General features: G+C 45.1%; 2 protein-coding genes across 7 annotated transcripts; both read left to right on the top strand.

The window, feature by feature from the left end:
- Nucleotides 1-12334: 12334 nt before the first annotated feature.
- LOC136527092 (6-phosphogluconate dehydrogenase, decarboxylating 1-like) lies at nucleotides 12335-15714 on the top strand. The gene is made up of 2 exons (XM_066519713.1): nucleotides 12335-12665; nucleotides 13952-15714. Exon 2 carries the CDS (start codon nucleotides 13960-13962, stop codon nucleotides 15403-15405), a length of 1446 nt encoding a protein of 481 aa, XP_066375810.1. The 5' UTR covers nucleotides 12335-12665; nucleotides 13952-13959; the 3' UTR covers nucleotides 15406-15714.
- A 429-nt stretch (nucleotides 15715-16143) lies between these two features.
- On the top strand, nucleotides 16144-25087 carry LOC136527091 (putative acyl-activating enzyme 19). Of its 6 annotated transcripts, none has more exons than XM_066519708.1 (17): nucleotides 16149-16737; nucleotides 16814-17221; nucleotides 17660-17856; nucleotides 18245-18445; nucleotides 19313-20023; nucleotides 20175-20887; nucleotides 21102-21177; nucleotides 21270-21356; nucleotides 21638-21756; nucleotides 21953-22061; nucleotides 22153-22212; nucleotides 22394-22478; nucleotides 22867-22931; nucleotides 23179-23238; nucleotides 23327-23371; nucleotides 23843-23946; nucleotides 24022-25081. In XM_066519708.1, exons 1-17 carry the CDS (start codon nucleotides 16503-16505, stop codon nucleotides 24251-24253), a joined length of 3507 nt encoding a protein of 1168 aa, XP_066375805.1. In that variant the 5' UTR covers nucleotides 16149-16502; the 3' UTR covers nucleotides 24254-25081. The 6 variants fall into 6 exon arrangements, 5 of the variants coding, with proteins under 5 accessions (XP_066375808.1, XP_066375806.1, XP_066375805.1 ...); XM_066519710.1 differs by having other exon boundaries at nucleotides 16151-16737; nucleotides 21638-21681; nucleotides 24022-25069; XM_066519709.1 differs by lacking the exon at nucleotides 23327-23371 and having other exon boundaries at nucleotides 16148-16737; nucleotides 24022-25087.
- Nucleotides 25088-25743: the final 656 nt, after the last annotated feature.

Raw genomic sequence — 25743 nt, 5'->3', positions numbered from 1 at the left:
GTCGCCAAGTGGTGGGGACGTTTTTGCCACCGTGGTCCCCCCTGCGAGGTCTTCTTTTGGCTTTGCGAGGAAGAAGGTGGCCGGGTGAGTAGATTCTGGCTTCATCCTTTTGCTTCTGTTCTCCTTTTTCCTGGTTCTCATCGGCGATTTCTTTTATCTATTTTTAGTCCTTCGTCTTCTCTCGCTTCTTCGTTGACTTCTTCTCAGCCCTCCACCGTGCCACCGAGTACCGAGCCTCAGGACTCACAGCGTACTGCTGGTGAAGTGGCTACGGGGGCTACAAAGCTCTCTAGCGATGGTGCTGCTGCAGACTTGGCCACCTTGGAGGTGACCGTGGCCATTGCGTCGGGTCCTTCTGAGGGATTGGCCTCGGCTTCCCGGGAGGTCGTTCTGGTCGTTTCTTCTTCACCTTGGTCGGGCTCTCCTTCTCCTTCTCTTGCCTCCGGTGGTCCTCCTTTTACTGATGATGTGGTGCAGCAGTTCGATGCCACTCATCGGTTATCGGAATTAACTGCTGCCTGGGGAGACTTGTCATCCCTTGCGACTTCTTCTGGAGAAAAGCTCCAGGTAAGCTCTTTCATCGTTCCTTCTTTGGATGTTTGCTTTTCTTTGGTCCTTATTCTTTGTTTTTCTTTGTATCTTTTTGCTCAGTCCTTCTCTCATGATCATATCGGCTTCTTTTTCTTGTCTAAAAACGAGAAAAAGTTGTCTTTAGAGGTGAGCACCCTGAAAGCTGATCTTGATCTCCTCCAGGCTGAGCTAGAGGCTGAGCGTCAAACGCATTAGGATGAAGAAAAATCTCTTCGTGCCCGGGCTGTTGAAATCGAGAAGCAGAGGGATGCTGCTCTTCAGGAGGCTCGAAAGAACTCGGAGGCCGTGAAAGACTTGGAGGCCGTGAAGAAAGAGTGCAATGGTATTGAGGGTTATTTCTGTTTCTTTTTGTATTCAAACTTTTCCTTTCTGCTGACTTGTTATATGCCGCTTCGTCCAGCTCTCCGGGTCGAAAAGCAAAAACTCTCGGAGGGCGTTGAAGAAATGAAGACTCTTGTTCGTACAAGTCACAACAAGGCTGAGGAGGTAATTACTCATGCTGAAGAGGAACTTGTGCTTGCTAAGTTGATCAGGCGTGGAGCTGATAGAGATCTTGTGCAGGCTCAGAAAACCATTGAAGACTTGTCTGGCAGGTTGACGATGGCTACTAAAAACTGGAAGGCTTTGTGGAAATCCTTTCGTTCAGTGGCCGACGTTCTTCGAACTCCAGCGGATGATGGGCAATCTTGGGCTCAGTTGATTCCTCGAATTCCAACTCGTTTCCAAGAGTTCGTGAAGAGGTGCGCTCAACTGTGTACCAAGAATGTTCTGGCCCAAGTCCGGGTTCTTGCTCCAGCGGTTCCTTTGTCCAAGATAGCAGAGGAATCTGATAGTCAAGAATACATCGATGCTGTTGAGAGGATGGAGCCTGAAGTTGAAGATTTAGCTAGTAGGATAGTAGATAATCTTAATATCGTCCTCCCTTCTCCTGATGATGAAGCTTGATGTATTTGACTTTTATGCCCGTGCCTTGTAATATGACATTATACTTCTTTTTTGAATGAAGGTCCTTTTTGTTGATGTCTTCTTTGCCTGAATGCCCTACCTATCCCTCGGATGATTTGTCGAGTACTTTTCTGTTTAAGTAAACAACTCGTGTTGACGACCTTTCTTGATCTGTCGAGTGCTTGTCTGGCCTTGTCTTGTGTCCTGTAAACAACTGGTTATATGTAGATCTTTGCGTTCTTGGGTATCTCTAGTGTAGCCTCCGAGCCTCTTGCTATTTGGTACAAGTAGCTGGAGGGTCTTGCTCGTGATATTGCTCTGGTCTATGCCCAAGCTTAGTTTCGGTCGTTTTGATTTTATTTTGGGTTCTAGCTTGTTAGCTACCCTCATCGGCGGGCTCAAGTGTCTTTTCAACTATTTTGCTCTCGATCGGGATGCTCAGGCGTATTTTCAGCCATTTTGTATTTTATTTCGGGTGTTAGCTTGTTAGCTACCCTCATCGGCGGGCTCAAGTGTCTTTCCAACTATTTTGCTCTCGGCTGGGATGCTCAGGCGTCTTTTCAGCTATTTTGCATATTATTTCGGGTGTTAGCTTGTTTAGCTACCCTCATCGGCGGGCTCAAGCGTCTTTTCAGCTATTTTGCTCTCGGCCGAGATGCTCAGGCGTCTTTTCAGCCATTTTGCATTTTATTTCGGGTGTTAGCTTGTTAGCTACCCTCATCGGCGGGCTCAAGCGTCTTTTCAGCTATTTTGCTCTCGGCCGGGATGCTCAGGCGTATTTTCAGCTATTTTGCATTTTATTTCGGGTGTCAGCTTGTTAGCTACCCTCATCGGTGGGCTCAAGCGTTTTTTCAGCTATTTTGCTCTCGGCCAGGATGCTCAGGCGTCTTTTCAGCCATTTTGCATTTTATTTTGGGTGTTAGCTTGTTAGCTACCCTCATCGGCGGGCTCAAGCGTTTTTTCAGCTATTTTGCTCTCGGCCGGGATGCTCAGGCGTATTTTCAACCATTTTGCTTTTTAAGAGACAACTAGGATAGAGCCATGGGATATATGTTTGTCAAGAAATAATCATCTTTATTGATCATGAATATTGATGTGTTACAATGGTACACTACGGTATCTTTGTTGATCATTAACGTTGATCTCTTGTGTCTTGTATACATATTCTCCCTTGAGTTATTTTTATGCGTAGAATCTTCGTAGCTGACTGATGTGCCATGTATTGTCGACTTCTTTTCCGTCTTCAGTTATGAGCTTGTATGTGCCTGGTCCGATGACTTTTGCGATGATAAAAGGACCTTCCCATGGACTGAGTAGTTTGTGGTGCCTGTCGGTTTTTTGTATTCTTCTTAGTGCTAAGTCTCCGACTTGTAATGATCGAGACTGAGTATTCTTGTTGTAGTGGCGCCTTAGTCCTTGTAGGTATTTTACTGATTGCACGGTAGCATTTACTCTGACTTCTTCTGTGCTGTCGAGTTCTAATCTTCGGATGTGTTCTGCTTCTCCTTCGTCGTATTGTTCTATCCTTGGTGACATCCAGATCAGGTCTATGGGTAGTACGGCTTCTGATCCGTATACCAGGAAGAAAGGTGAGTATCCGGTGGCTCTGCTTATTTGAGTCCTTAGCCCCCATACAACTTTGGGTAATTCTTCGATCCATTTTGACCTATAGTCTACTAGTTCTTCATACAATCTTGGTTTTTATCCGGCTAGTATGAGTCCATTGGCCCTTTCTACCTGTCCGTTGGCTTCTGGATGTGCGACTGATGCGTAATCTATACTGAAGCCACAATCCTGTGCCCAACTTTTGAATTCTATAGCTGTGAAGGGAGAACCCAAATCTGTGATGATTTGATTTGGTATGCCGAAGCGGTGCATAATATCTTGGATGAACTCGACTGCTTTGGCTGCACTGTATTTTGCGAGTGGTTTGTATTCGATCCACTTGGTGAACTTGTCGATTGCTACAAAGATGTACTCGAAACCGCCCTTTGCTTTCTTGAGAGGTCCCACTTGATCCAGCCCCCAGCAGGAGAAAGGCCAAGCGGGTGGAATGCAGATGAGGTTGTGGGCTGGCACATGAGCTTGTCTTGCGAACATCTGACAACTTTTGCATCTTCTGATGAGTTCTTCTGCGTCTTTCAAAGCGGTTGGCCAGTAGAAACCCATGCGGAATGCTTTGTTGACTAGTGTTCTTGAAGCGGCGTGATTTCCACAACAGCCTGAGTGTATTTCGTCTAGGATTTGTTTGCCTTCTTCAAATGAGACACATTTTAGGAGTACTCCTGATGATGTGGCTCTTCTGTATAGCTTGTCTCCTACTAGGACATAATTCTTGCTTCTACGGACGACTTGTGTGGCTTGCTGTTTTTCCGCTGGCAACTTATTTTCTTTGATGTAATCAATAAAAACCTATGTCCATGATGTGTTGATCACCAGAATCTGGTTGCCTTTGGCTGTGAGTTCTGTGGTTGTCTCACCGGGTTGTTTGATAGAAGGAACTGATAACTCCTCTATGAATACGCCGGGTGGGACCTCTGCCCTATCGGATCCAAGCTTGGCAAGAACATCTGCTGCAATGTTGGAATCCCGCAAGACATGTAGAATTTCTAGTCCTTGGAAGTGTTTTTCGAGTTTTCGGATTTCAGCACAGTAAGCACCCATGTTTTCTTTGGTGCAATCCCAATCTTTGTTGACTTGGTTGATGACTACTGCCGAATCGCCGTATACGAGTAGTCGCTTGATTCCGAGTGTAATAGCCACTCTTAGCCCGTGTATGAGGGCTTCATATTCTGCTTCGTTGTTGGTGGCTTGCCATAATATCTGAAGGACATACTTTAGTTGTCTTCCATCTGGTGAAATTAGGAGGACGCCTGCGCCTGCTCCTCCTAGCTTAAGTGATCCATCAAAGTACATCTTCCAATGATCAAGGATAGCGCTTGATACGGGTTGTTGGATTTCTGTCCATTCGGTAACAAAATCAGCAAGGGCTTGAGATTTAATTGCTTTCCGCGGGGTGAAACCGATGTGGAGAGCACCGAGCTCAACCGCCCACTTGGATATGCGTCCTGTTACGTCTTTGTTGCATAAGATGTCTCCTAGTGGGAAATCTGTCACCACGGTAATCTTGTGGCTCTCAAAGTAGTAACGAAGCTTGCGTGAAGTAATCAGTAGGGCGTAGAGTAGTTTTTGCACATGCGGATACCAGATTTTTGATTCTGATAGCACTTCGCTGATATAGTATACTGGGTGTTGTACTTTATATACGCGCCCTTCTTCTTCTCTTTCCACTACTATTGTCGTGCTGACTACAGTAGTAGTTGCTGCAATGTATAGCATCATGTCTTCGTCTTTCTTTGGAGGCGTGAGGACTGGTGAGGAGGTGAGGTATGCCTTAAGTTTCTTGAAAGCTTCATTGGCTTCTTCTGTCCACTCGAACTTGTCTATCTTCTTTAGTAGTTTAAAGAAAGGCAGCCCTTTTTCGCCGAGTCTTGATATGAAACGGTTGAGTGCCGCCATGCAGCCTGTTAGTTTTTGTACTTCTTTGATGTTTCGAGGAGAGCCCATCTCGGTTATTGCTCGAATTTGCTTGGTGCTTGCTTCGATTCCACGATGACTGACTAAGAAACCGAGTAGTTGTCCTGAGGGAACTCCGAATACACACTTGTTTGGGTTTAATTTCCACCTCCACCTCTTTAGGTTCTCGAAGGTTTGTTTTAAGTCTTCAATCAGTGTATCTGGGTTCTTTGTTTTTACGACCACGTCGTCCACGTATGCTTCTACGTTTTCGCTGGCTCCAGCATTCTTAAGTCCAAACGACATTGTCTTATAGCAGTAGGTGCCGAACGGAGTGATGAAAGATGTCTTGCTTTGGTCTTGTTCTTTTAATGCGATCTGGTGATACCCGAAATAGCAATCAAGAAAAGATAATAGGGCAGATCCTGCTGTTGAATCAACTATCTGATCAATGCGTGGTAGCCCGAACGGATCTTTTGGGCAGTGTTTGTTGAGATCTGTGTAGTCAACACACATGCGCCACTCGTCTGTGTTCTTTTTCTGTACCAGAACTGGATTTGCTAGCCAATCTGGATGGAGAATTTCCCTGATGAATCCAGCTGCCATTAGTTTTGTAATTTCCTTTTTAATTGCTGCCTTCTTGTCGGGAGAGAATCGTCGTAGTCGTTGCTTTACAGGCTTGGAGTCTTCATTGATATCAATTCCGTGCTCAGCCAACTCTCTTGGGACCCCTGGCATGTCGGCCGGCTTCCAAGCGAAGATATCCTTGTTGTCCCGAAGAAAGTTGGTGAGCGCGAGTTCCTATTTTGCCGATAGGTGGGCACTGATAGTTGCCGTTTTTGTGGGATCACCGGTGCGCCAGCTGTCGATGTTTGACCACCGATAGTCTACCACGAGGGTACCCAAGGTAGTATGTTCGGGCTTCGGCGTATGCAGAACTCGATGGTTAACGCAAAAGACAGTCGATTTATCCTAGTTCAGGCCCTCGATCGTGGATCGAGTAATAACCCTATGTCCAGTCGGCGTTAGCCTTTGCGTTGGATTGATTATGGAGTGTTGTGTTGTGTAGTTGTTCTGTTCAACCCCGATCCAAGGTGCCTTTCCCTCCTTTATATAGTCAGGAGGCCAGAAACCTAGTCGGTTTACAATGAGAGTTCCTAGTAGGATTACAGAGTAATACTACTACTAAGATTATAGGAGGAGAATCCTAATTGGACTAGGTCTTCTTCCTTCCTTGCGGGGTATCCTGTGGGTCCCGTACCGACAGCAACATACGTGTATAAACATTGCAACATATGCAACATGCTGATCTACTTTTGCAATATCCACATGAAACACTTGCAACATACCTATGAAACATCTAAAACAATTGAAACATAGACTTGCAACATGTGTTTTCACCCTTCTTCCATACAACGCCGCGCGGAGCGGGGGAACTACCGGCTCTGGCCAGCCGGCGCTCGAGGATGGTGAACGACTACCGATGGGAGGTCACGTTTGTGGCAGAACCGCCTAATCTAATGCCTCCCAGAAGTACTTATCTTCTATTAGACACTAAGTACTCAAGAGAGGACACTAAACTACGCAGTTCCATCGAGCACACCCCTAGGGAGAACTTGAAAATCCACATTTTTTCATCAGGATCATAAATGCAAGAATAAAGCTTACAACATTCTAAAGTCATTTCTTACATCACTTTATTACAGTACCCGAATATTACCTCAATTTATTATAATAATGTTATCAGAGTTACAGAGGAAACAAGTTTAATTTAATGACATGTTGGAGCATTAATATAGTGGTCATTGAAATACAAGAGATGCTAGCAGATTTTACATCTTTTCTTATAAAAAACCTTTCGTGAGGGTTATAAATAAACACTATGGTCGTAGCATGAAAGGAATTCTCTCTGAGTCCACTAGGAGGTTTCCACACACAAGGGTCAGCTCTATAAATCCTTTGATCACCTGTAACAGGGGGAATAAAACCATGAGTACTCGATTGTACTTAGCAAGACTTACCTGACAGGAAGAAATTAAAGGACTCCAAGGATATGCAAGGCTTATTTGGCTTGTGGGTTATTGCAGCTGCAGGAAGCATTACTAAATGTGTGTCCTTATATTCCATTTTTATTAGCAGTCATCATTAGTCCATTAACTAACCATTCTATGTAAGCACCTATGCTACTTTCAAGCAGGTGGTAAACAATTAGAATCATTTTATCACCTTTCAAGTTCCAGTTCTTACTACGATGCTAGACCATAGCCAAGTCGTATCATATCACACGACGATTCGTGAACCAATGTATCACAGCTGGGTACCCCGAAACACATGCTTGTACCCCAGGCATAAGCAAGACCAACCCACCACTCTCCTATCAAGGGGTCTAGGTCCTCGTCCAAACTTGAACTCCAAGCCCCCACTCCTAAGTCCTGGACTCAGTGTGGTGCTTAGACCTTCACCATCCCGCCTCCAATCAGTCGGTCCAGAAAGAGCCGGAACCCACGATAAGAGAGCAACAAGCTTTCCCGCTCCCATAAGCAAGTATGTGCTCAGAATAATAAGTTTGTGACCTGACTACCATCTACAACAACGGGCGGTCCTCGATCGACACAGGCAGAACAAGTGCAATCAGAGCCTCGCTCGAATGCCTAACCAAGTCCAGATCCAAAGTATCATTCCGCCTGGTCTTCAATTATTATTCATATATATTCCATGTGGCAATAATATAATAACAACAATAATATCTTTCCTATCTCTCGCGAGTGACAGGTAATCACTTGACTTCTACCGAATCCTATAACATAGCAATCTACACGATCCTAACATACTAGTAGGACTCATAGGATAAGGATATATATATATATGCAAGTGGTTTTCATTCAACTCCTTAAAACTTAATGCACAAGTATAAGATAAAGTGCAGAATAATAAGGGTTATGCACCGGGGCTTGTCTGGGTAAGATATAACCAAAAGTTAGCATTCCATCAGGGTGACATGATCATCAAGGCACCATATTTTCTGCTACCTCTGTCGACTCCATGATCCATCGTTGTTCCTATTATGATATATGTGGATACAACATAGAGGCGTAATTAATCAATGGTAACCGCAACTCTTAGAAATACGATTACGCTCCGCAAGCTAATGAGCTAGCTTAAATGACTAACGTACTAGTCTACGTCTCTACGTCGTCAAGTATTGATTAAACATATATTTTCGAACTAGGGCTCATTAAGCTACCTAGCAAACTAATTATTATGGAGCTACAAAAATTACAGTGAGCAACTAATAATGTTAGGGATTTACCGTGAAAGTTTTAGAGCCAACACTATCACCAATTTATCACAAAAATTCCTACAAGTTTATATTTTACAATATTAAGCATCTCAAATTAATTAGATAACTCTGAAAAATATTATAAGACTATGGGAACAAAATATACTAGCAGATAGATTATGATTTTAGGAACTTAACAAAATTGATTTCATAATTTTTGGTTAACTACATAATTTTATATTGAATTTACAAGTTTACCTTAGAAACTAAATTAGAAAATGCTTAGAAAAGGAAAAAGGACCGACAGCAACCCATTTTGGCCCAGCGCGGGTTGCGTGTGCGCCGCGACGACCTAGCATGGCCCAAGGCCGGGACGCCCACGTGCGTTCGTGTTTTTGCAAAAGAGGGCTCGGGTTTTTGGATAAATCACGTGGAGCAACAAAACACTATTACTACAAACTCACGCTTTGCATTAAAGACCCTGGAATGTGTTGCCTTTGCAATGGAGCGGTCCTCGGCATACCCGCACATGGCGGCGTGGCACACCGGCGGCAACGGCGGTTACACCGGGAAAACTAGGCTTGCTACGACGGAAGTAAGGGGCCGACCACCATTTACAGCTAAACGTGCAAGGATGGGTGGCGGTTAGGGACTCGGAGGCGTACTGTCGTGGGCTGCAGCGGTGAGCGGCTATCCGCGGCGGCGGCGCGACTGTTCTGATGAACCTGCGTATGCTTGGTAGAGTACAAGTGGCGGATAAGCATTAGTGGCTCACCATGGTGTACGCCCTACTGACAGTTGAAGCAGGGGAGCGTTGCGACGGTCTAGCCACGTGCGACCGAGCGAGGCGGCGGCGCTCTACGATGGACACCGTCGCGTCACCCCACCGACGACGAGTACCCTAGCCAAAATAGTGCGAGCACCGGATAGAGGGAGTCAAGATGAGCTCAGGTTTATGAGCAATTGAACTGCTACCACTCCTACCTGCCTTACCCCCAACCCTCTAGTCATGGCGGCGCACATGACCGGCGGCGAGGAGAAACCAAAATTGATCATTGACAGACCATGGCTGGGCTTGATGAGAATGCGACACCTAGCTAACTTGCTAAGCTACCCACCGGTGCGAGGAATTGGACTGGGAAGTCTCAGGCTGGTGATTAAGAAAGGGAGAGGGAGAGCGGTGCACTGCCATCGTCACATCGCAGGAAGTGGCCCCGGTAGAGATGGTTCGGCCACGACCCGACGAGACACGGCAGCGTGGGGATATGACAGCTCGAGCAAAGGATAGGCAGCGCGTCGGTTAGCGCTAGACAGAGCTAAGAGGTGTGCCGCGTGCAGCCACGCGCACGCAGCAGCACGGCGTCGCGATGCAATAACTACGTACGACGTCGAGCTTGGGTTCGGTAGGTGGGTTGTGCGGCTGAGGGCGAGTGCTACAGTAACCAAAACAACAAGAGGACAAGACGCAGCCCTATAGGTGCGCTTGGACAGCGCCACGGTCGGCAGCGTCCCGCGCATGGCGGAGAACGAATGCGGCCACGCCTGTCCCGGCGGGCAGCCGACGCCACTCGGCTGATCAGCGGGACAGCGGCCACGGCCATAGAGTACGCCAACCAACGCGCGGCGCAACGCGTGGTAGCAGCGGCCGTCAGTGGTGCAGGTAGCCCGCGATGGCGCGACATCGGACGCGGTGACCGTGTCCCCGGGCCTGAACGGCTGAACCACGTGCGAAGCACGAATTTTAAAGTGTCAAAACCAACCGCTTAGAGCCCAATTGAGATTAAAACAAGAGTTCAAGATTGTAGTAGCCACTAAGTGCTTCTCGTCTGAGCAACGAGCATGGCCGGAGAGTGAGCATCGAGGGAGATAGAGAGGTGCCAACAGAAGTTCGTCATGCTGAACGCCGGTTCGCGAACCGAGCATCGAATCAGGGTTCACAGCGCGTTCTAGTGAAGTTAGGGCAATTTTAGAGCGGACAACGTGACATCCAACACAATGTCGATCTATGCCATGCTCAAGCACTCACTTTGATGCAATCAACAATACCAAAATATGCAACTTGTGTTTAAACATTTTTTTGTTAAAAATTAAATGCCTAAATAGCATTGTCTTACTACTTTTCCATACTTAGAAAAGTTAAGGATTTCAATTGAGGCTAAGTAACCATTAACTCTTTTGTCGCAATTTTTAATAGATCTAAACCTTGTTAACTTCAACCAACAAATACTTCATGCAATAGTCCATACCTTATACTAACCCGTAGGAGCAAAATATTTAAGCACCATTTAACTATTTTGCTCAATATAATTCACCAAAAATGGTATTTTAACAATAGTTCAAGTGTTTGCCGACTTAACGAAAAGAGCTTACCTTAACATCAAATTTGATTTTTGAGCTCCCAAAACATTAGTTAACAACATCTATTTTCCAAAAGTTAAAGTTGCATTTTCCATCTACTAAACTTGTACTTCAATTTTTATTTAAGTACTAAATACAAGTTATGTTTGATCATTGTTCCTAGAAATTGTTTTTCGCCTCACGTGCGTTATAAATTTTTAAAACCTAGAAACTTGTTAGGCTAATCCTTCTCGGACCTAAATCTCAGTGTTAAGCAAACTCGTAACACCATGGGTGTACAACGTTGGCCAAGCCGACGGCGGACCTGGCGCCGAAGCTAGCGAGGATGGAGGATGACGACCATGAAGCACGGGCGGAGGCAAGGAAGAGAACCGTGCGAGCAGGAGGATGACGATGGCTGCGGGGGAGATGGGAGGTCGCGCCGGTCGGGGCGGATGAGAGCCATCGACGGCTGCAGACCTCCCGATCCGATCGAAGGGAGGTCATGTCAGCCAAGCCGGCGGCGGGCCCTGGGGCCGAAGCTGCTGAGGATGGAGGATGACGACCACGAAGCGCGGGTGGAGGCAAGGAAGACAAGCGCGTGAGCAGGAGGACGACAATGACTGTGGGGGAGATGGGAGGTTGCGACGGCCGGGGCGGAGGAGGGTCACCAGCCACTGCAAACCTCCCGATTCGACCGATGGAAGCTTGCGCCGGCCAGACCCATGGCAGACCGGGCGCCGGAGCTACCGAGGATGGAGGACGACGGTCACGAAGCCTGGGCATAGGTGAGGAAGACGAGTGCAGTGAAGTCGGACATGGTGAAGTTAGACACGGTGGATATAGTAGTGACGGGCGAACATGCATCCACTTTTTTTAATGGAGAAATCGTCCTGATAGACGAGCGTAAGCATTACCGCTTTTTTTAATTGGAAACACAACGATCTTCACATGCTGTGCAAATGTATACCGGAGCCGATCAGTTGTACTTGTACGGTGAATACTGAGTAGTACCATGCACACGTGTTCTCAAATCTGGCCCAAACCATTCTCATCGATCTGCGTCTCGAATCAAAACGGGAATCCGGTCATTTCGTTTGTCAGTGTTGTTTGGAGCAGTTTTTTCTATGAAAACCATTCCTGCTCAACCAATAAACAACGAACCATATAGATTTTTGACAGGGATTAGACACAAATTATTTCTTCATTTGCGCTGAAATTTGATAGCTAAAAAACGCCCCTCGTTGCTCCCTATCAATTCTCACTGTAGATTCACTTCACGCTTGTTCTTCCAGCAAATCCACCTCATTACAAAATCAAGTAACTAAAATCAAGGATCAGGAGGATCGCAAAATAAAAAAATCAGGAGGTGGAACTCTTCAAAGACGCCGTAATCCTCCATCGTCAATCAATTGATTCAACCGATGTGCGATAATGCAGATGCACTACTACTAATTACCAAGTTGTCTCGCAAAATAATGACATGCACGTGACCTCACGCTGACGGCGTCTAAACGCTCCAAGACGAATCGAAGCCGCCGTGACGTGGGCCCCCGGGCGTAAGTGGAAGGTCAGGTGGGGGATGGGCCCACCGCGTCAGCCTCACCAACTACCCAACCAACCCACCATCACCACGGGCTGCTGCTTCGGCGGCGGCCGCCGACGGGCGAGGACGGGACGGGTTTGAGATGGGCAGGCGACCACGCGGGGGCCCACCCGTCGGCGTGGCTGCCCCTTGCCCCTGCTCGTCAACAACCACCCCCAAGCCGCCAAGCGGCTGCTCCGCGACCGCGAGGGCGAAAGGGACCTTCTTCCCTGGCCGGTTGGCGAAAGATATTTAAGCGGGGGGAGGGAAGGTGACTGGGCGAGTGAAAGGGAGGTAGGTGGACGGTGGTGGTGGCATCGCCAATTCAACTCCGCATCTGCATCGGCAGCGCGATTCACACCGCCCAGCGGCGCCCAGGCGGAGGAAGGCAGCACGCCAGCAACACCAGAGGTGAGGCTCCGGATCCTTCGCCTCCCGATCTCTTGGTTTGCCGCCTGCCCGATCCCAGCTCCGTATCCATCTGTCTCGCTGCCGCCTGCTGCTCCGTCATCCCCAGATTTCAGTTCCACCGCGCGGAGATTTTTTGTCCTTTTTTTTGGGGTGTCGTATTCTCTTGTGTTCCCGATAGATGATGGGGACTGGAGGGGGCCGGCCGGTTGAATTCGTGTAGCGATCGCGATGATTGCGCTGGCGGTTCTGCTGCCTGCCGCTCCAGATCCATGGAAGCAAGTCGGTGAACTCAGCCAGGGGACAGAGACGCATTAGGGCATTACCTTGCCCTCTTGCTCTCTTCTCCCCCGAATTACGACTTTCTTTTTAGCCTAGCAGTGATGTGTATTCAGTTGCTTTGTATCAGCGAAATTCAGATGGTTTCATGAGCTGGTTGGTTGTTAATAGGCGCTGTAATGTAATCCTATAGACCTATATGTAGCCTGTAACTCGCAGGTCAGTATATGATCTTGATCCTGATCCTACGCTTATGTATTCACCTCATCGATCACATATCCTTCGTACTTCAAAATAGATTTTGTTTTCAGGATCCTACCAGGTTCATGTCGTTTGCATATGCTAAAAGTTTGTTGTCCTTTACCTGACGGGTTACTTTTAAACTTTGTTGCTGGTGGCAGTAACTTTGCCAGTTTGCCACCACAGTTTGTCCATACGCTTAAGGAAAAAAACAAATACAGTCATTTCCGTCATGCTTGTTATTTACCATCATTTTTTACTGAATACAGTCATTTCCGTCATGCTTGTTATTTACCATCTTTTTTTACTGTCTTCATAGTTTCTCAGTATTTTGTTTCCGACAAATGAGTATTCAAGCTTCTTCGTCCTTGTCGCTTATATGCACAGTCAATGTCATTGGGTCTCTGAAGATTTAACATGTATGATGTCCTACTTGCCGAGTTCCTTTCGAATTATGTTGCTGTTGGGAGTAAATTTAACACCACAATGAGTCCATATGCTTAAAATGAAACAAAAAACACAGTTGTTTCTGTCATGCTGGCTACTTTTTCAATCTATTTCCTGTCTTAGTTTCTCGGTTATTTGTTTCCAACAAATGAGTATTTAAGCTTCCTCCTCCTTATCATTTATGTTACGGTCAATGTCATTGGGCCTCTGAAGATTTCATTTAATTAACATGCATGCAATTTTTTTTTTCAGCCTTTCGAGGTGAGTGAGATCTCCACAGACTAAACTTTGCAATGCCTGATGTGTCTGCTGCATTTTTTCAGTGTAGGAGATGGCGCTCACAAGAATTGGTCTTGCTGGCCTTGCGGTCATGGGCCAGAACCTTGCCCTCAACATTGCGGAGAAAGGCTTCCCCATCTCTGTCTACAACAGGACAACCTCCAAGGTTGATGAGACCGTGCAGCGTGCCAAGGCAGAAGGAAACCTTCCTGTGTACGGCTTCCATGACCCCGCGTCCTTTGTGAACTCCATTCAGAAGCCGCGTGTCGTCATCATGCTTGTCAAGGCCGGTGCACCAGTTGACCAGACCATTGCGACGCTCGCAGCTCACTTGGAGCAGGGCGACTGTATCATTGATGGAGGGAACGAGTGGTATGAGAACACTGAGAGGAGGGAGAAGGCCATGGAGGAGCGTGGCCTCCTCTACCTTGGAATGGGTGTCTCTGGAGGAGAGGAGGGTGCCCGCAACGGCCCGTCCTTGATGCCTGGAGGCTCATTTGAGGCTTACAAGTACATTGAAGACATTGTTCTCAAGGTGGCTGCTCAGGTCCCTGACAGTGGCCCATGTGTCACGTATATTGGCAAAGGTGGATCAGGCAACTTTGTCAAGATGGTTCACAATGGAATTGAGTATGGTGATATGCAGCTGATTTCTGAGGCATATGATGTGCTCAAGTCAGTCGGTAAGCTCACCAACAGTGAGCTGCACCAGGTGTTCTCTGAATGGAACAAGGGTGAGCTCCTTAGTTTCTTGATTGAGATCACGGCTGACATATTTGGCATCAAGGACGAGCAGGGTGACGGCTATTTGGTCGACAAAGTCCTGGACAAGACCGGGATGAAAGGAACAGGGAAATGGACAGTACAGCAGGCTGCTGAGCTATCAGTGGCTGCTCCTACAATTGAGGCTTCCTTGGACTCCAGGTTCCTGAGCGGACTGAAGGACGAGCGGGTCGAGGCTTCCAAAATCTTCCAAGGGGATTACTCCACTGGCCTACCAGTGGACAAGGCACAGCTGATCGAAGACGTGAGGCAGGCCCTCTATGCCTCCAAGATCTGCAGCTACGCGCAGGGCATGAACATCATCAAGGCCAAGAGCTCAGAGAAAGGGTGGGGACTCAACCTCGGCGAGCTAGCCAGGATCTGGAAGGGCGGGTGCATCATCCGTGCCATCTTCCTCGACCGCATCAAGAAGGCCTACGATAGGAACCCCGACCTCGCCAACCTTCTCGTGGACCCTGAGTTCGCACAGGAGATCATGGACAGGCAAGTGGCATGGCGTAGGGTGGTCTGCCTTGCCATCCACAATGGCGTCAGCACCCCGGGCATGTCCGCTAGCCTGGCCTACTTCGACTCCTACCGGAGGGACAGGCTGCCTGCCAACCTGGTGCAGGCCCAGAGGGACTACTTCGGGGCTCACACCTACGAGAGGGTTGACATGCCTGGTTCTTTCCACACTGAGTGGTTCAAGATTGCGCGCAACATCTCCAAGAACTGAGTTGCTCCACGGATGGCTTGCCATGGCACCACGTTGACATGGTTTTCCTATTTTCATCATCTTTGATTGATTGCTGCGCAGTGTTGAGTAATCGGTAATGTACTACTTGTAGGGGAGGTACTGTGGTTAAATTTGATTTTTCGCGCTCAGTGCTTAATTTGGGTCAGGAAGTTGAATTTGTTTCTGTTCTTTCCGTGTAAGCGGTTGGAATGGAGAGCAATGATGTTTCTTGGAACTTCTGTATTGATCTTTATAAGTTCGTTATATGAATAAATGAAAGCATTTTGACGTGCTTTGTTCGTCGATCAATCTTGCCTTACGAAAACACTGTTCTTCCACTACTCCTTCATGCCGTCGGTTCTGGAATCTGGATAACATTCTTTGCAGGCATGTTAGTAAGTTTGTTATTATACGGATAAAGCATTTTGACGTTATTATTATGTTTATTGATTTCCTTCACCCTGATAACAGACTTTTTTCCTAAGTAATCCTTGACTAGCATCTGAACAGCTGTATCTATGTTGTGGATAATTTGATTTGCACGCATCTCCATTCGATCTATTTCTGTCTACAACTTGCATATGATAATTTACAACGCACTGTTCTTCGGTGTATCCTCTGTTTTGCTCCTCTCTGTTTGATCGATGCATTATACTCCAAAGATAATGTACAGAGTTTAGAAAAAGTCTGAATGATTTGCATATTATTACAGACTCAGCGAAAGAGTTAAGTTAACAAAATGCTCTCAAAATGTCCGAGGAAATTGACAGCTGCAAAGTAACAAGCCGAATAGTGTTTTCTTCCCCTCTCTAAACAATGTTGAATTATCTGGACCGTTGATGAGCACTGATCAAGCCTGCAACAGAGGAGCTAAAGCATCTTCAGCTTTGGGCTTTGGCAATGGAGCCTGCTCAGCAGCGGAAGGGTGTGGGCTGTGGCGCGCCTCATTACTCCAGCACCGATCGAAGTCTCTGGTACGTTAACCAAAGTAGAAGGCGTATTTTCCGAAGCATAGAAGCAGCAGAGGCGCTTGGTCCGCTCGTGCAGCTGCGCTGTTTCAAAAGCCGGTTCCCCAACCCCAATCCTTCAGCTGCGGAATGGCGGAGGCGGCGGCGGGGCCGTGCTGCATCTCGCACGTGTTCGAGCGCGCCGCTCGCCGGGAACCCGGCCGCCTCGCCGTTATCCACGCGGCGGCCTCAGGCAGCGACGGCGAGGAGCGCCGCTTCACCTGCGGCGACCTCCTCGCCGCCGTCGGCTCCCTCTCCCGCCGCATCGCCGCCGCGCTCGGCGGCACCCCCACCGACACCCGCCACGACCGCGAGCATGGCCCAGGTGCGTCAATCAACCGCGGTGCCCGCTCGGTTGTCTCGTGTCTGACTGACGGGGACGAATTCGGAACGAACGCTAGGGTTTCGGGCCGCTGGCGCCGTGGTGCCGAGGATTGTCGGGGTGTACGCCTCGCCGTCGGTGGAGTACGTCGCCGCCGTCCTCGCGGTGCTCAGGTGCGGCGCGGCGTTCCTCCCGCTGGACCCGTCGTGGCCGGAGGAGAGGGTCTTGTCGGCCGTCTCGGCGTCCAACGCGGCGCTCGTCGTGTCATCAGTTGGTTCGCGAGGAGCCACGCTGTTTGAGAGCAGCGCCTGCCGTGTTCTGCACTTGGACGGTGGCATCCGGCGGTGGTTTCAGGATGAAAACGGTGGGGATGCCGGGGAGGACCTTGCCTGGCCGTGCGAGCGAGAGTGGCGCCGGAAGTTCTGCTACGTGATGTTCACCTCTGGTTCTACCGGAAAACCGAAGGGTGTTTGCGGCACCGAGAAAGGTAAGCTGTGCCTTTGTTGTTGGGGCCTGGTTGCTTGAGATATGCAGAGTGTATAATCTTGTGCAGATGTTGAGATACCTTACCCCTTTCTCACTGTTGTGATTTTGACATCGTGAATCAATTGGTCCCACTATGTTTCTAATTGTTTATTGTTAATCAGACCTTGAAATTATAAGTCGACTATTGTTCAGTCATGAATTCATGATTGTCTTATGGTAACAATGTCTTGTTCAGTCAATTGTACTAAAAGTTCTAGCATATTGTCTGGTTGGACCAGGTACAGATATACATACCAGAAATTTATAGTACATAATATTTGTGACCAGCGGTGAAGTTGTATGTCTCAGAGCATAGGGTTTATTTGTTTTCCATGGCATGCCTAGGTTTGATTTGAGCAGCCACCTTATGAAGACTTGTTTCTTTTGATACCATGCCTAGGTCTTCTGAATCGCTTTTTGTGGATGCAAAGAAGGAATCCTTTGTGTTCAGATGATGTGTTGTTGTTTAAGACATCGGTCAGCTTTGTTGACCATCTACAGGAGTTCCTTTCTGCGGTGTTGACTTGCACACCACTTGTCATTCCTCCTCCCAGTGAGTGGAGAGCTAATCCAGCATCCTTGGCCAACTTGATTAAGGTTACATGGATCTTTATCCTAATGAGACACTGATATGATTTTTATGGAAATATTAGGGAAACAAAAAGAAAATACTGCTTTCTGCGCCATTTAGGTTTGTTACAAAATGTCTCATGCAATGCTTAGCATACCTACATGTCTTTGTTACGTTGACGCGTATAGAAGGATAGTCTTTCACAGGAACTTTGCTAATATTGCTGCCTTTGAGATCTGGAATTTCCATTTAATGCTCTAAACTAAAATGAAAGTGAGGATACACATTCTTGTAGCATGTTTGTTGACTAGGTTGGTACAAAGAATAATGACTGTTTATTATAATGCTAACTAGCTCTTTATTCTTTTAGGCATCGTATTGACATTGTATTCACACCTTACTCGTTCATCTTAGGTTTACCGGATATCAAGGATGACTTTGGTTCCATCACTTATGGAGATAATACTACCTACCCTGGCGGAAAATTTTTCTGATGGCTGTAACCCACTTAAGATCCTAATATTTAGTGGGGAAGTTCTGTCTGTATCGCTGTGGAAGAGAGTCTATGAAGTTCTGCCAGAGGCTACTATCATAAATCTGTATGGAACAACAGAGGTGATTCTATTTAATATCACTATTAATGAAATACATTTTTGCAGTATCTTCTTGTAATTTTAGGCTTATGACCAGGAGTGCTTTGGTTATTTGTTTTGTTTTAGTACTACATCCATTAACCATTTTGCCCCTTACATTTACAAATCTGTGTGATTTTGGACAAGATACTTCCACTTTCCAAGTAGACTACTAATAGTCCAATATGAGAACATGTCTAGATTGACAAGTCAATCAGTAATAAATATTTTCGTTAAAAACACTAGTATCTAGTTTTAATGAAATTTATTTTCATAGTTTTATTAGACTACATGTTCTGCTATGTTGTATGGTGCAGAATGTTGGCCTACGAAAAGACGACATATTCAACAGCTAAGTGTCGCGGAAATGCGTATGTTGCGTTGGATTTGCGGTCATACAAGAAGGGATCGAGTTCGGAACGATGATATACGTGAGAGATTAGGGGTAGCGCCAATTGAAGAAAAGCTTGTCCAACACCGGTTGAGATGGTTTGGACATGTGCAACGGAGACCTCCAGATGCACCGGTGCGTAGTGGAATCCTAAGTCAGGATAGTAACGTGAAGAGAGGCAGAGGAAGACCGAAGTTGACTTGGGTAGAGGCAATAAAAGGAGACTTGAAAGGATGGAATATACCTAAAGACTTAGCCTTAGATAGGAGTGCTTGGAAGACAGCTATTCACGTGCCTGAACCTTGATTGTTTCTGTTGGGTTTCAACTCTAGCCTACCCCAACTTGTTTGGGACTTAAAGGCTTTGTTGTTGTTGTTGTATTAGACTACATGTTCACAGAATCATACCATCATATTGCAAGAACAATTTTAAGAGTTTGCAGATGCACTTATATTTCAGGTTTCTGGTGACTGTGCATTCTTTGATTGCAAAGATTTGCCTACAATTTTGGAGCGAGAAAAACTAAACAGTATACCAATTGGATTTCCTATCTCAAATTGTGAGGTTTCTCTTGTCACAGACGATGGACTAGCAGATGAAGGTGAAATCTCTGTCAGTGGAGCATGCTTGTTTACTGGATATTTAGCTGATCCCATGACAAGTAACTGCCCTGAAGGCAGTGAAATTTTAGCATACTACAGAACAGGTGACTTTGCCCGACGCATAAAGACAGGCGAACTTATTTTCCTTGGGAGAAAGGACCGTATTGTTAAAATTTATGGGCAGCGTTTCTCACTGGAGGAGGTAGAATCCACATTGAGGGAACATCCTGATGTCAGTGACGCTGCTGTTACTTTTCAAAGTAATGGATCTCTGGATTTTAAGGCATACGTGGTGCTGAAGAGTAATGATCAACTTCCGAAATATACTCAGGGTTACAGTGGATTAAATTCTTCCCAAGATATCATTGCACCACTTCGAAATTGGCTCATCATGAAGCTTCCACTAGCTATGGTCCCAAGGCTTTTTATCCCCATGAAATCATTACCTTTGACTTCGTCAGGAAAGATTGACTATGTCAAGTTATCTAGCTTGGATTGTGCATTGGAGCCTTGTGAAATTGAGCCAGAAAGCAGTCCAGTTGATCCTCTTATGCAAGTTATAAAAAAAGTCTGTACTTATCCTTGATTACTGTTGCTATATTGTATTATTACCCTTTCTCCTGAGGAACTTATTTAATTCTTCTGTTTAGTTCCAGTTAATTGTTTTTGTGCATATTATTTGTTAATGAGTTATTGATATAATTCTTATTCTGAAATAGGCATTTTCTGATGCCCTACTGGTTGATGAAGTTTCTGAGTATGATGATTTCTTCACCTTGGGTGGTAACTCAATTACTGCAGCTCATGTGGCCCACAAATTGGAGATTGACATGAGATTACTTTATATTTATACCACCCCTTCTAAACTTTTTCATGCTTTACTTGAGGAGCGCAGTCATGTAGTTCCTCCAACTCCGGAGTTTCACAACAGAAAGAGGTTGAGAAAATCTGCAAGCATATCAAATTCCTTTGATCCAGTTTCTGAGTATTTGGACAATAACTTTCATGGCCAAGGGCAGATAAGTAAAGAGGGTGCATACGATCACTTTGCAGGGAATCATATAAATGAAACAGATGGCCAGCTTAGCAAAAGTATGGCTTACGATACGTACCAAGCAAAAAAACTGTGCCCAGATATATGCTCAAATGATGAAATTTCCAGTGGCAGTCCATGGATACTAAATTTTCACTTACAAAAGGTGTGGTCTATTGGCCGTTGCAATAGATTTATGCATGGTTATGAAGGGATGCTTCAACTTGAAGATATTTGCTCATATGTTCCATACAACAAAAAGGGTTACCTCATGAAACTTTGGGGCATTCTTCTGGATTCATGTGTTGATGCCTCACCTTTGCTTGTCATAAGCAATGGGATGATGACCATCTTTATTGGTTCTCATTCATATTTGTTTCTTTGCATTGATGGTTATAGGTGAGTATTGCCTGTTACATGGAATTCTATGCTTCTTTTGATTTTCTGATTTACTATGAATTTTGAAACTAGGACAGTCAAATGTACCTCATGCTATATATTTTTTTTATTTAAGCTTATTCTATCAGTAATTTGTTTAAATTATATTTGATGAGAAAATTAGTACCATCTGGTGTGTGAATATCTTAGAACTGGTTTCCTATTGGATTTGCAGTGGTTCAGTGAGGTGGAGTGTCAAATTGGAAGGTCGTATTGAGTGTTCTGCCACTATAACTGGTGATTTCTCGGAGGTAACAGCAACTCTTGAACTTCACCCAAAGAAAAGATTATAACTAATTTTTAAAACACTCTGGCATCCAGTTCACACATATATTCCATACAGGTTGTTGTTGGATGCTATAAAGGGAAAATTTACTTCCTTGATATAGCTACGGGAAAACTATCCTGGACCTTTCAAACTGACGGGGAGGTACTTTACCTTGGAAACCTGTCTGTTTTCAGAGAATTTCTCTCATTTATGTTCACGTTGGATTGTTGAAATGGTTATAGTTCTCTGACTGATTTGAGTGTGTGTTGATCACACATTTGACCTGCTACAAAGGTTATGTATGATTATTTTGATTACATAAGATATGTATAATGGTACGTTAAGATTACTACTTACTTAGGAAGAACACCTTAAAGATGTTCATGTTTACAACGAACCATACTGTTACCATCTCATGTCTCAATTAGGGTATCTCCTTTCAGGTAAAAATGCAACCAGTTGTGGACAAGATGAGGAACTTAATATGGTACCTCCGTAATATTTTTCCTCTTTACTTTCATCCGCTATACAAGAGCATTATTCATCATGTCTTCTATAGTATGTATGTATATATATCCTTTTTGGTGAAAACATATTTGTTCGCACGATATAAAATTTTAGTTTTCAGTGGATACCAATGTTCTATCCAATTTGACCTCTTCTATCAGAGATGTAACATAACATGTGCACAAAAGATGACTCTAATTTTCTGCATCAGAAATCTTTATATTAATAACAGTGCTGTGTACATTTTGCAGGTGTGGCTCTTATGACCATTACTTGTATGCATTAAATTACAAAGATCACTGCTGCACCTACAAAATTTCTTGTGGTGGAAGCATTTATGGTTCTCCTGCTATTGACATGGTATCATCACCGGTTCACAAAAATCATTTTATTAGATATATATACAGATGGGCTCTATTAATTTTGTGTCATCTATATTACCTCCTTGCAGGCACAAAACATAATCTATGTCGCATCTACAAGTGGCCTTGTGACTGCAGTATTATTTAAGGTGATTTTAATATCTACTTTGGGAAATTTAAATGTCTAAAGCACACTTTTTTTTAATTTCTCAATTGTGGTTCCATGGATGTCCTTACTTTTGAGCAAAACTTGATAAATGAATGCACTAATAACTTTTCAATATTGAATTTGAATGTTTAGAGTCTCACTGGTTTCTTTTGGTGGAGCAGGAACCATCCTTCAGAGTTCTTTGGCAATACGAAGCTGGTGCACCAATTTTTGGTTCTCTCGCCATAGATTATCAAAGTGGAAAAGGTATTTCTCCAGCCATTTGATGTGGATAATCTGGAATATGGATATACATACATATACTGTTATATTTCAAAAGTAAGTCATACTTTGGTTCAATATGCATGTTACATTGAATACCATAGTGTAACTCCGTGCTAACCATTCATCATTTGCTGGTTATATGCCATCGTGTTTAAGGTGGCAGGGTCAATGATTGTAGGTACAGTTACCCTCAATCACATCTTATTTGATCAGTCTCTATATAAAAGCATGGCATAATAACAAAATTTGAATATAGATGCCATCTTATTTTATACCTCTTGGCTCATGCCAACCTGGGCCAATATAGGGTTTGCTACATACCTTTTCCTTTTATATGTGCTGTGCTGATTATCTCACTTGCTACATGCAGTTATTTGTTGCTTAGTGAATGGCCTAGTTATGGCATTGAACTCACAAGGCTCTGTTGTTTGGAAGGTAATTTTTCTTCTGTACCTTGTTTTTGTAGCAAAGGAAATGCATATGCATAGTTGAGTAAGAAAGAAAGAGCTATTGATGCTTAGAATCTGCACTAGTTTGGCCCTATATGACATTGTTTCAATAAGAGAGCAAAAATGCACATTTTTCACTCTGATGTTATACATTTGATCCAGTTTTTCTTGTGTAGTGCAGTCTCAACATATTTATTAGTGTCCAAATGCATAACTTGCTATTAAAAATCCAGGCAACTGTTGGTGGTCCTATTTTTGCTGGTGCATGTTTGTCACCCACCCTCCCTCATCAGGTACGCTTGTGCTTGAGTACATCGATAACTTAATGTGCTCCCAGTTTGGAGGAAACTAAGAAAATCTTACGCATTATGTCACTGGCAGGTGCTTATACCTTCCCGTGATGGCAATTTATACTCTTTCGATACTGTAAGTTTGATTTCATTGTACCATTTAATTTAGTGACTAATCAATCATGCATGCTTAAGAGTTTGCTTTGTGTTGCCAGTCTATGTTTTTTAACAAGGTGCCTCCAAATTTTAATTTGTAGTAATTGTTTTTGTTAAAAGATATGTAGCACTACTTATCAGATGTTAACTTGGCCCTTGCCGGTAATAGTTTTCAAAAACATTCGTAAGTCTTAGCCAATTAAGCTGTGCCTATGGTACTTGTTAAATAACTGTTAGAAAAAAGGTTATCTTCACAGTGAGTATTACCTAGCAATTTAAATTAAGTTTGGTTAGGTCCTATAAGAATGACAGTTTTTCACAATGATATTCAAGTAGTTGATGAGAGATGCAAAAATGGTTCCCTTTCTTGCATTTTGGTAGAAATCGATTATGTGAAGTGATTTTTTCATTTACAACTTAGTAGCATAAACTCTTAATATAATTACTGCAGGTTTCTGGCGCCCTTCTTTGGGTATACAAGGCTGGGGATCCAATTACTGCATCCGCTTTTGTTGATGAGCTGTTAACATCAGAGTCATCTGGACCATCTGAGAGGTACCGAACTTACTCGTAGCATAGTCATTAGCTATTAGATGTTAAGGAAATGACATGGCTGCCTTTTCTCTTCAGATTTGCTTGTATCTGCACGAGTTCCGGGAAGGTCCATGTCATCGGGATTAGAGCTGATGCTAGGTACAATCAGGAGCAAGCTGGTGAAGGTGTTAAATCTGAGGAGTTGGTCCAAGGAGTGGCGTCCATTGATCTTCCAGGGGACATATTCTCTTCTCCCTTGATGGTCGGTGGACGCATATTTGTTGGATGCAGAGATGATCGGTTACATTGTCTCACCATCACCACATAGTTTCAAGTGATTCTATTGGAGGTGATATAACTTGTCCATGCCTGGCTTTGCCCTGCTGCCCGAGATCATGTCTTCCGTGACAAGGGCCTTTCATATTGGCAAGGTGCACGGCGGCACAACACAGGACATGAATGAGTTCGGCAGAAGCTCTGATGCATATGGATCTCCAATGATTGCTTTCCATGCCTGCACGGGAAGCTTTCCTCAGCCTGCTATCGCGATGCAAATTTAATTGATCAAGTGAGTGGATACCTTTCAACCTCACATTGTCATTACAGCATTTGCATTCACCCCATGTGGACTGGAACCTTTGCCACTGTCCTGCAAGGCTGGTGAGTCATGCTGCTCTCTGTTCCTTCAGAGAATGGGTGGTGGCTTAAGGGAAGGTACTGATAGGAAGACCACCCATGTCCAGTGATTTGCAGAGACTGTAAAAATTGCTCCACATAGATCTATACTATTTCCTAAGAAGAGTTTATGATAGGGACAATGTCCTCCAAGAAATGTTCGAGTCGATCCAGCTTCCTGCACCACAAATGTACTATTCTCTAGGAGTACAAGTTTTTCTTTGCATTAGGGTTTTATATATTTTTCCTTGTTCAAAGAGGGGTTCTGTAAGAAAAATGGCACTGAAACTGAAACAGTACCCACTGCTTTTGTTGGTTAGTGCAAAGTTTTATCAGCCTTCATTACTGTGTACCGCCACTGTATAATAAAGGTTCATAATATATTTCTTTGCAAACATAGCATGTGCAACTATATAACATTATTATCATTGCTGGACGGTAGAATAGCTAAACGTTGTAACAAAACTTAGCAGTAGTAAATTACTAGACACTAAAAGATTCCTACCATGTGAACTTGTGCTTCCCCACCTGGAACCTGGTATTCTTCCTTTTTTCTTCCCACATCCTTCTTCCCACAGGCAGCAGCAGCAGGCACCGGGAGAATTCGCGGCTGCCGCTGTGGTAGAAGCGACAAGCGAGGGCGCGGGGCCGCTGGGTGACGCGACTTTCTAACGGGGCAAGCGTGTGGTTGGCGAGCAGGTGCGCCGAGGCCGAAGCACAGCACAGCGCGACCGGTCGGTCAGACGCGAGCACGCACAGGCGCGGACAGGGCGTGGCTGTGGATGAGATGACTGGACGCATCGAGGGTCGAGATGTGGGTGGGGCACGCGCGGCCGGCCATTCGACGACGAGGACCTGCTGCTGCTTCGCTTGCACCGGGCAGTGATCCTTGCTTGCATTGGCTATCATCCTTGAGACTTGTTCTACACAGTTCTACAAGCTACAATGACAATCCATGAGCTGTGGGCAAAACCAGCCCATGTGACCAACTAATTACAACGTCGATTGGATTATCCAAACACCCGACCTTACAGTTCTATACCCTACATATGCCTTATCATATGCATAATCTACCACTTTGATGTCACCAAATGAGTTTGTTCTTTTTTTTTTCTTTCACAAAATATGGGCAACGCGGCTTGC

Source organism: Miscanthus floridulus, chromosome 19 (assembly GCF_019320115.1).
Source record: "Miscanthus floridulus cultivar M001 chromosome 19, ASM1932011v1, whole genome shotgun sequence".
Classification (NCBI taxonomy): Eukaryota; Viridiplantae; Streptophyta; class Magnoliopsida; order Poales; family Poaceae; genus Miscanthus; species Miscanthus floridulus.
Note: the sequence above shows the minus strand (reverse complement) of the source record. Positions and strands in the feature narration are given on the sequence as shown.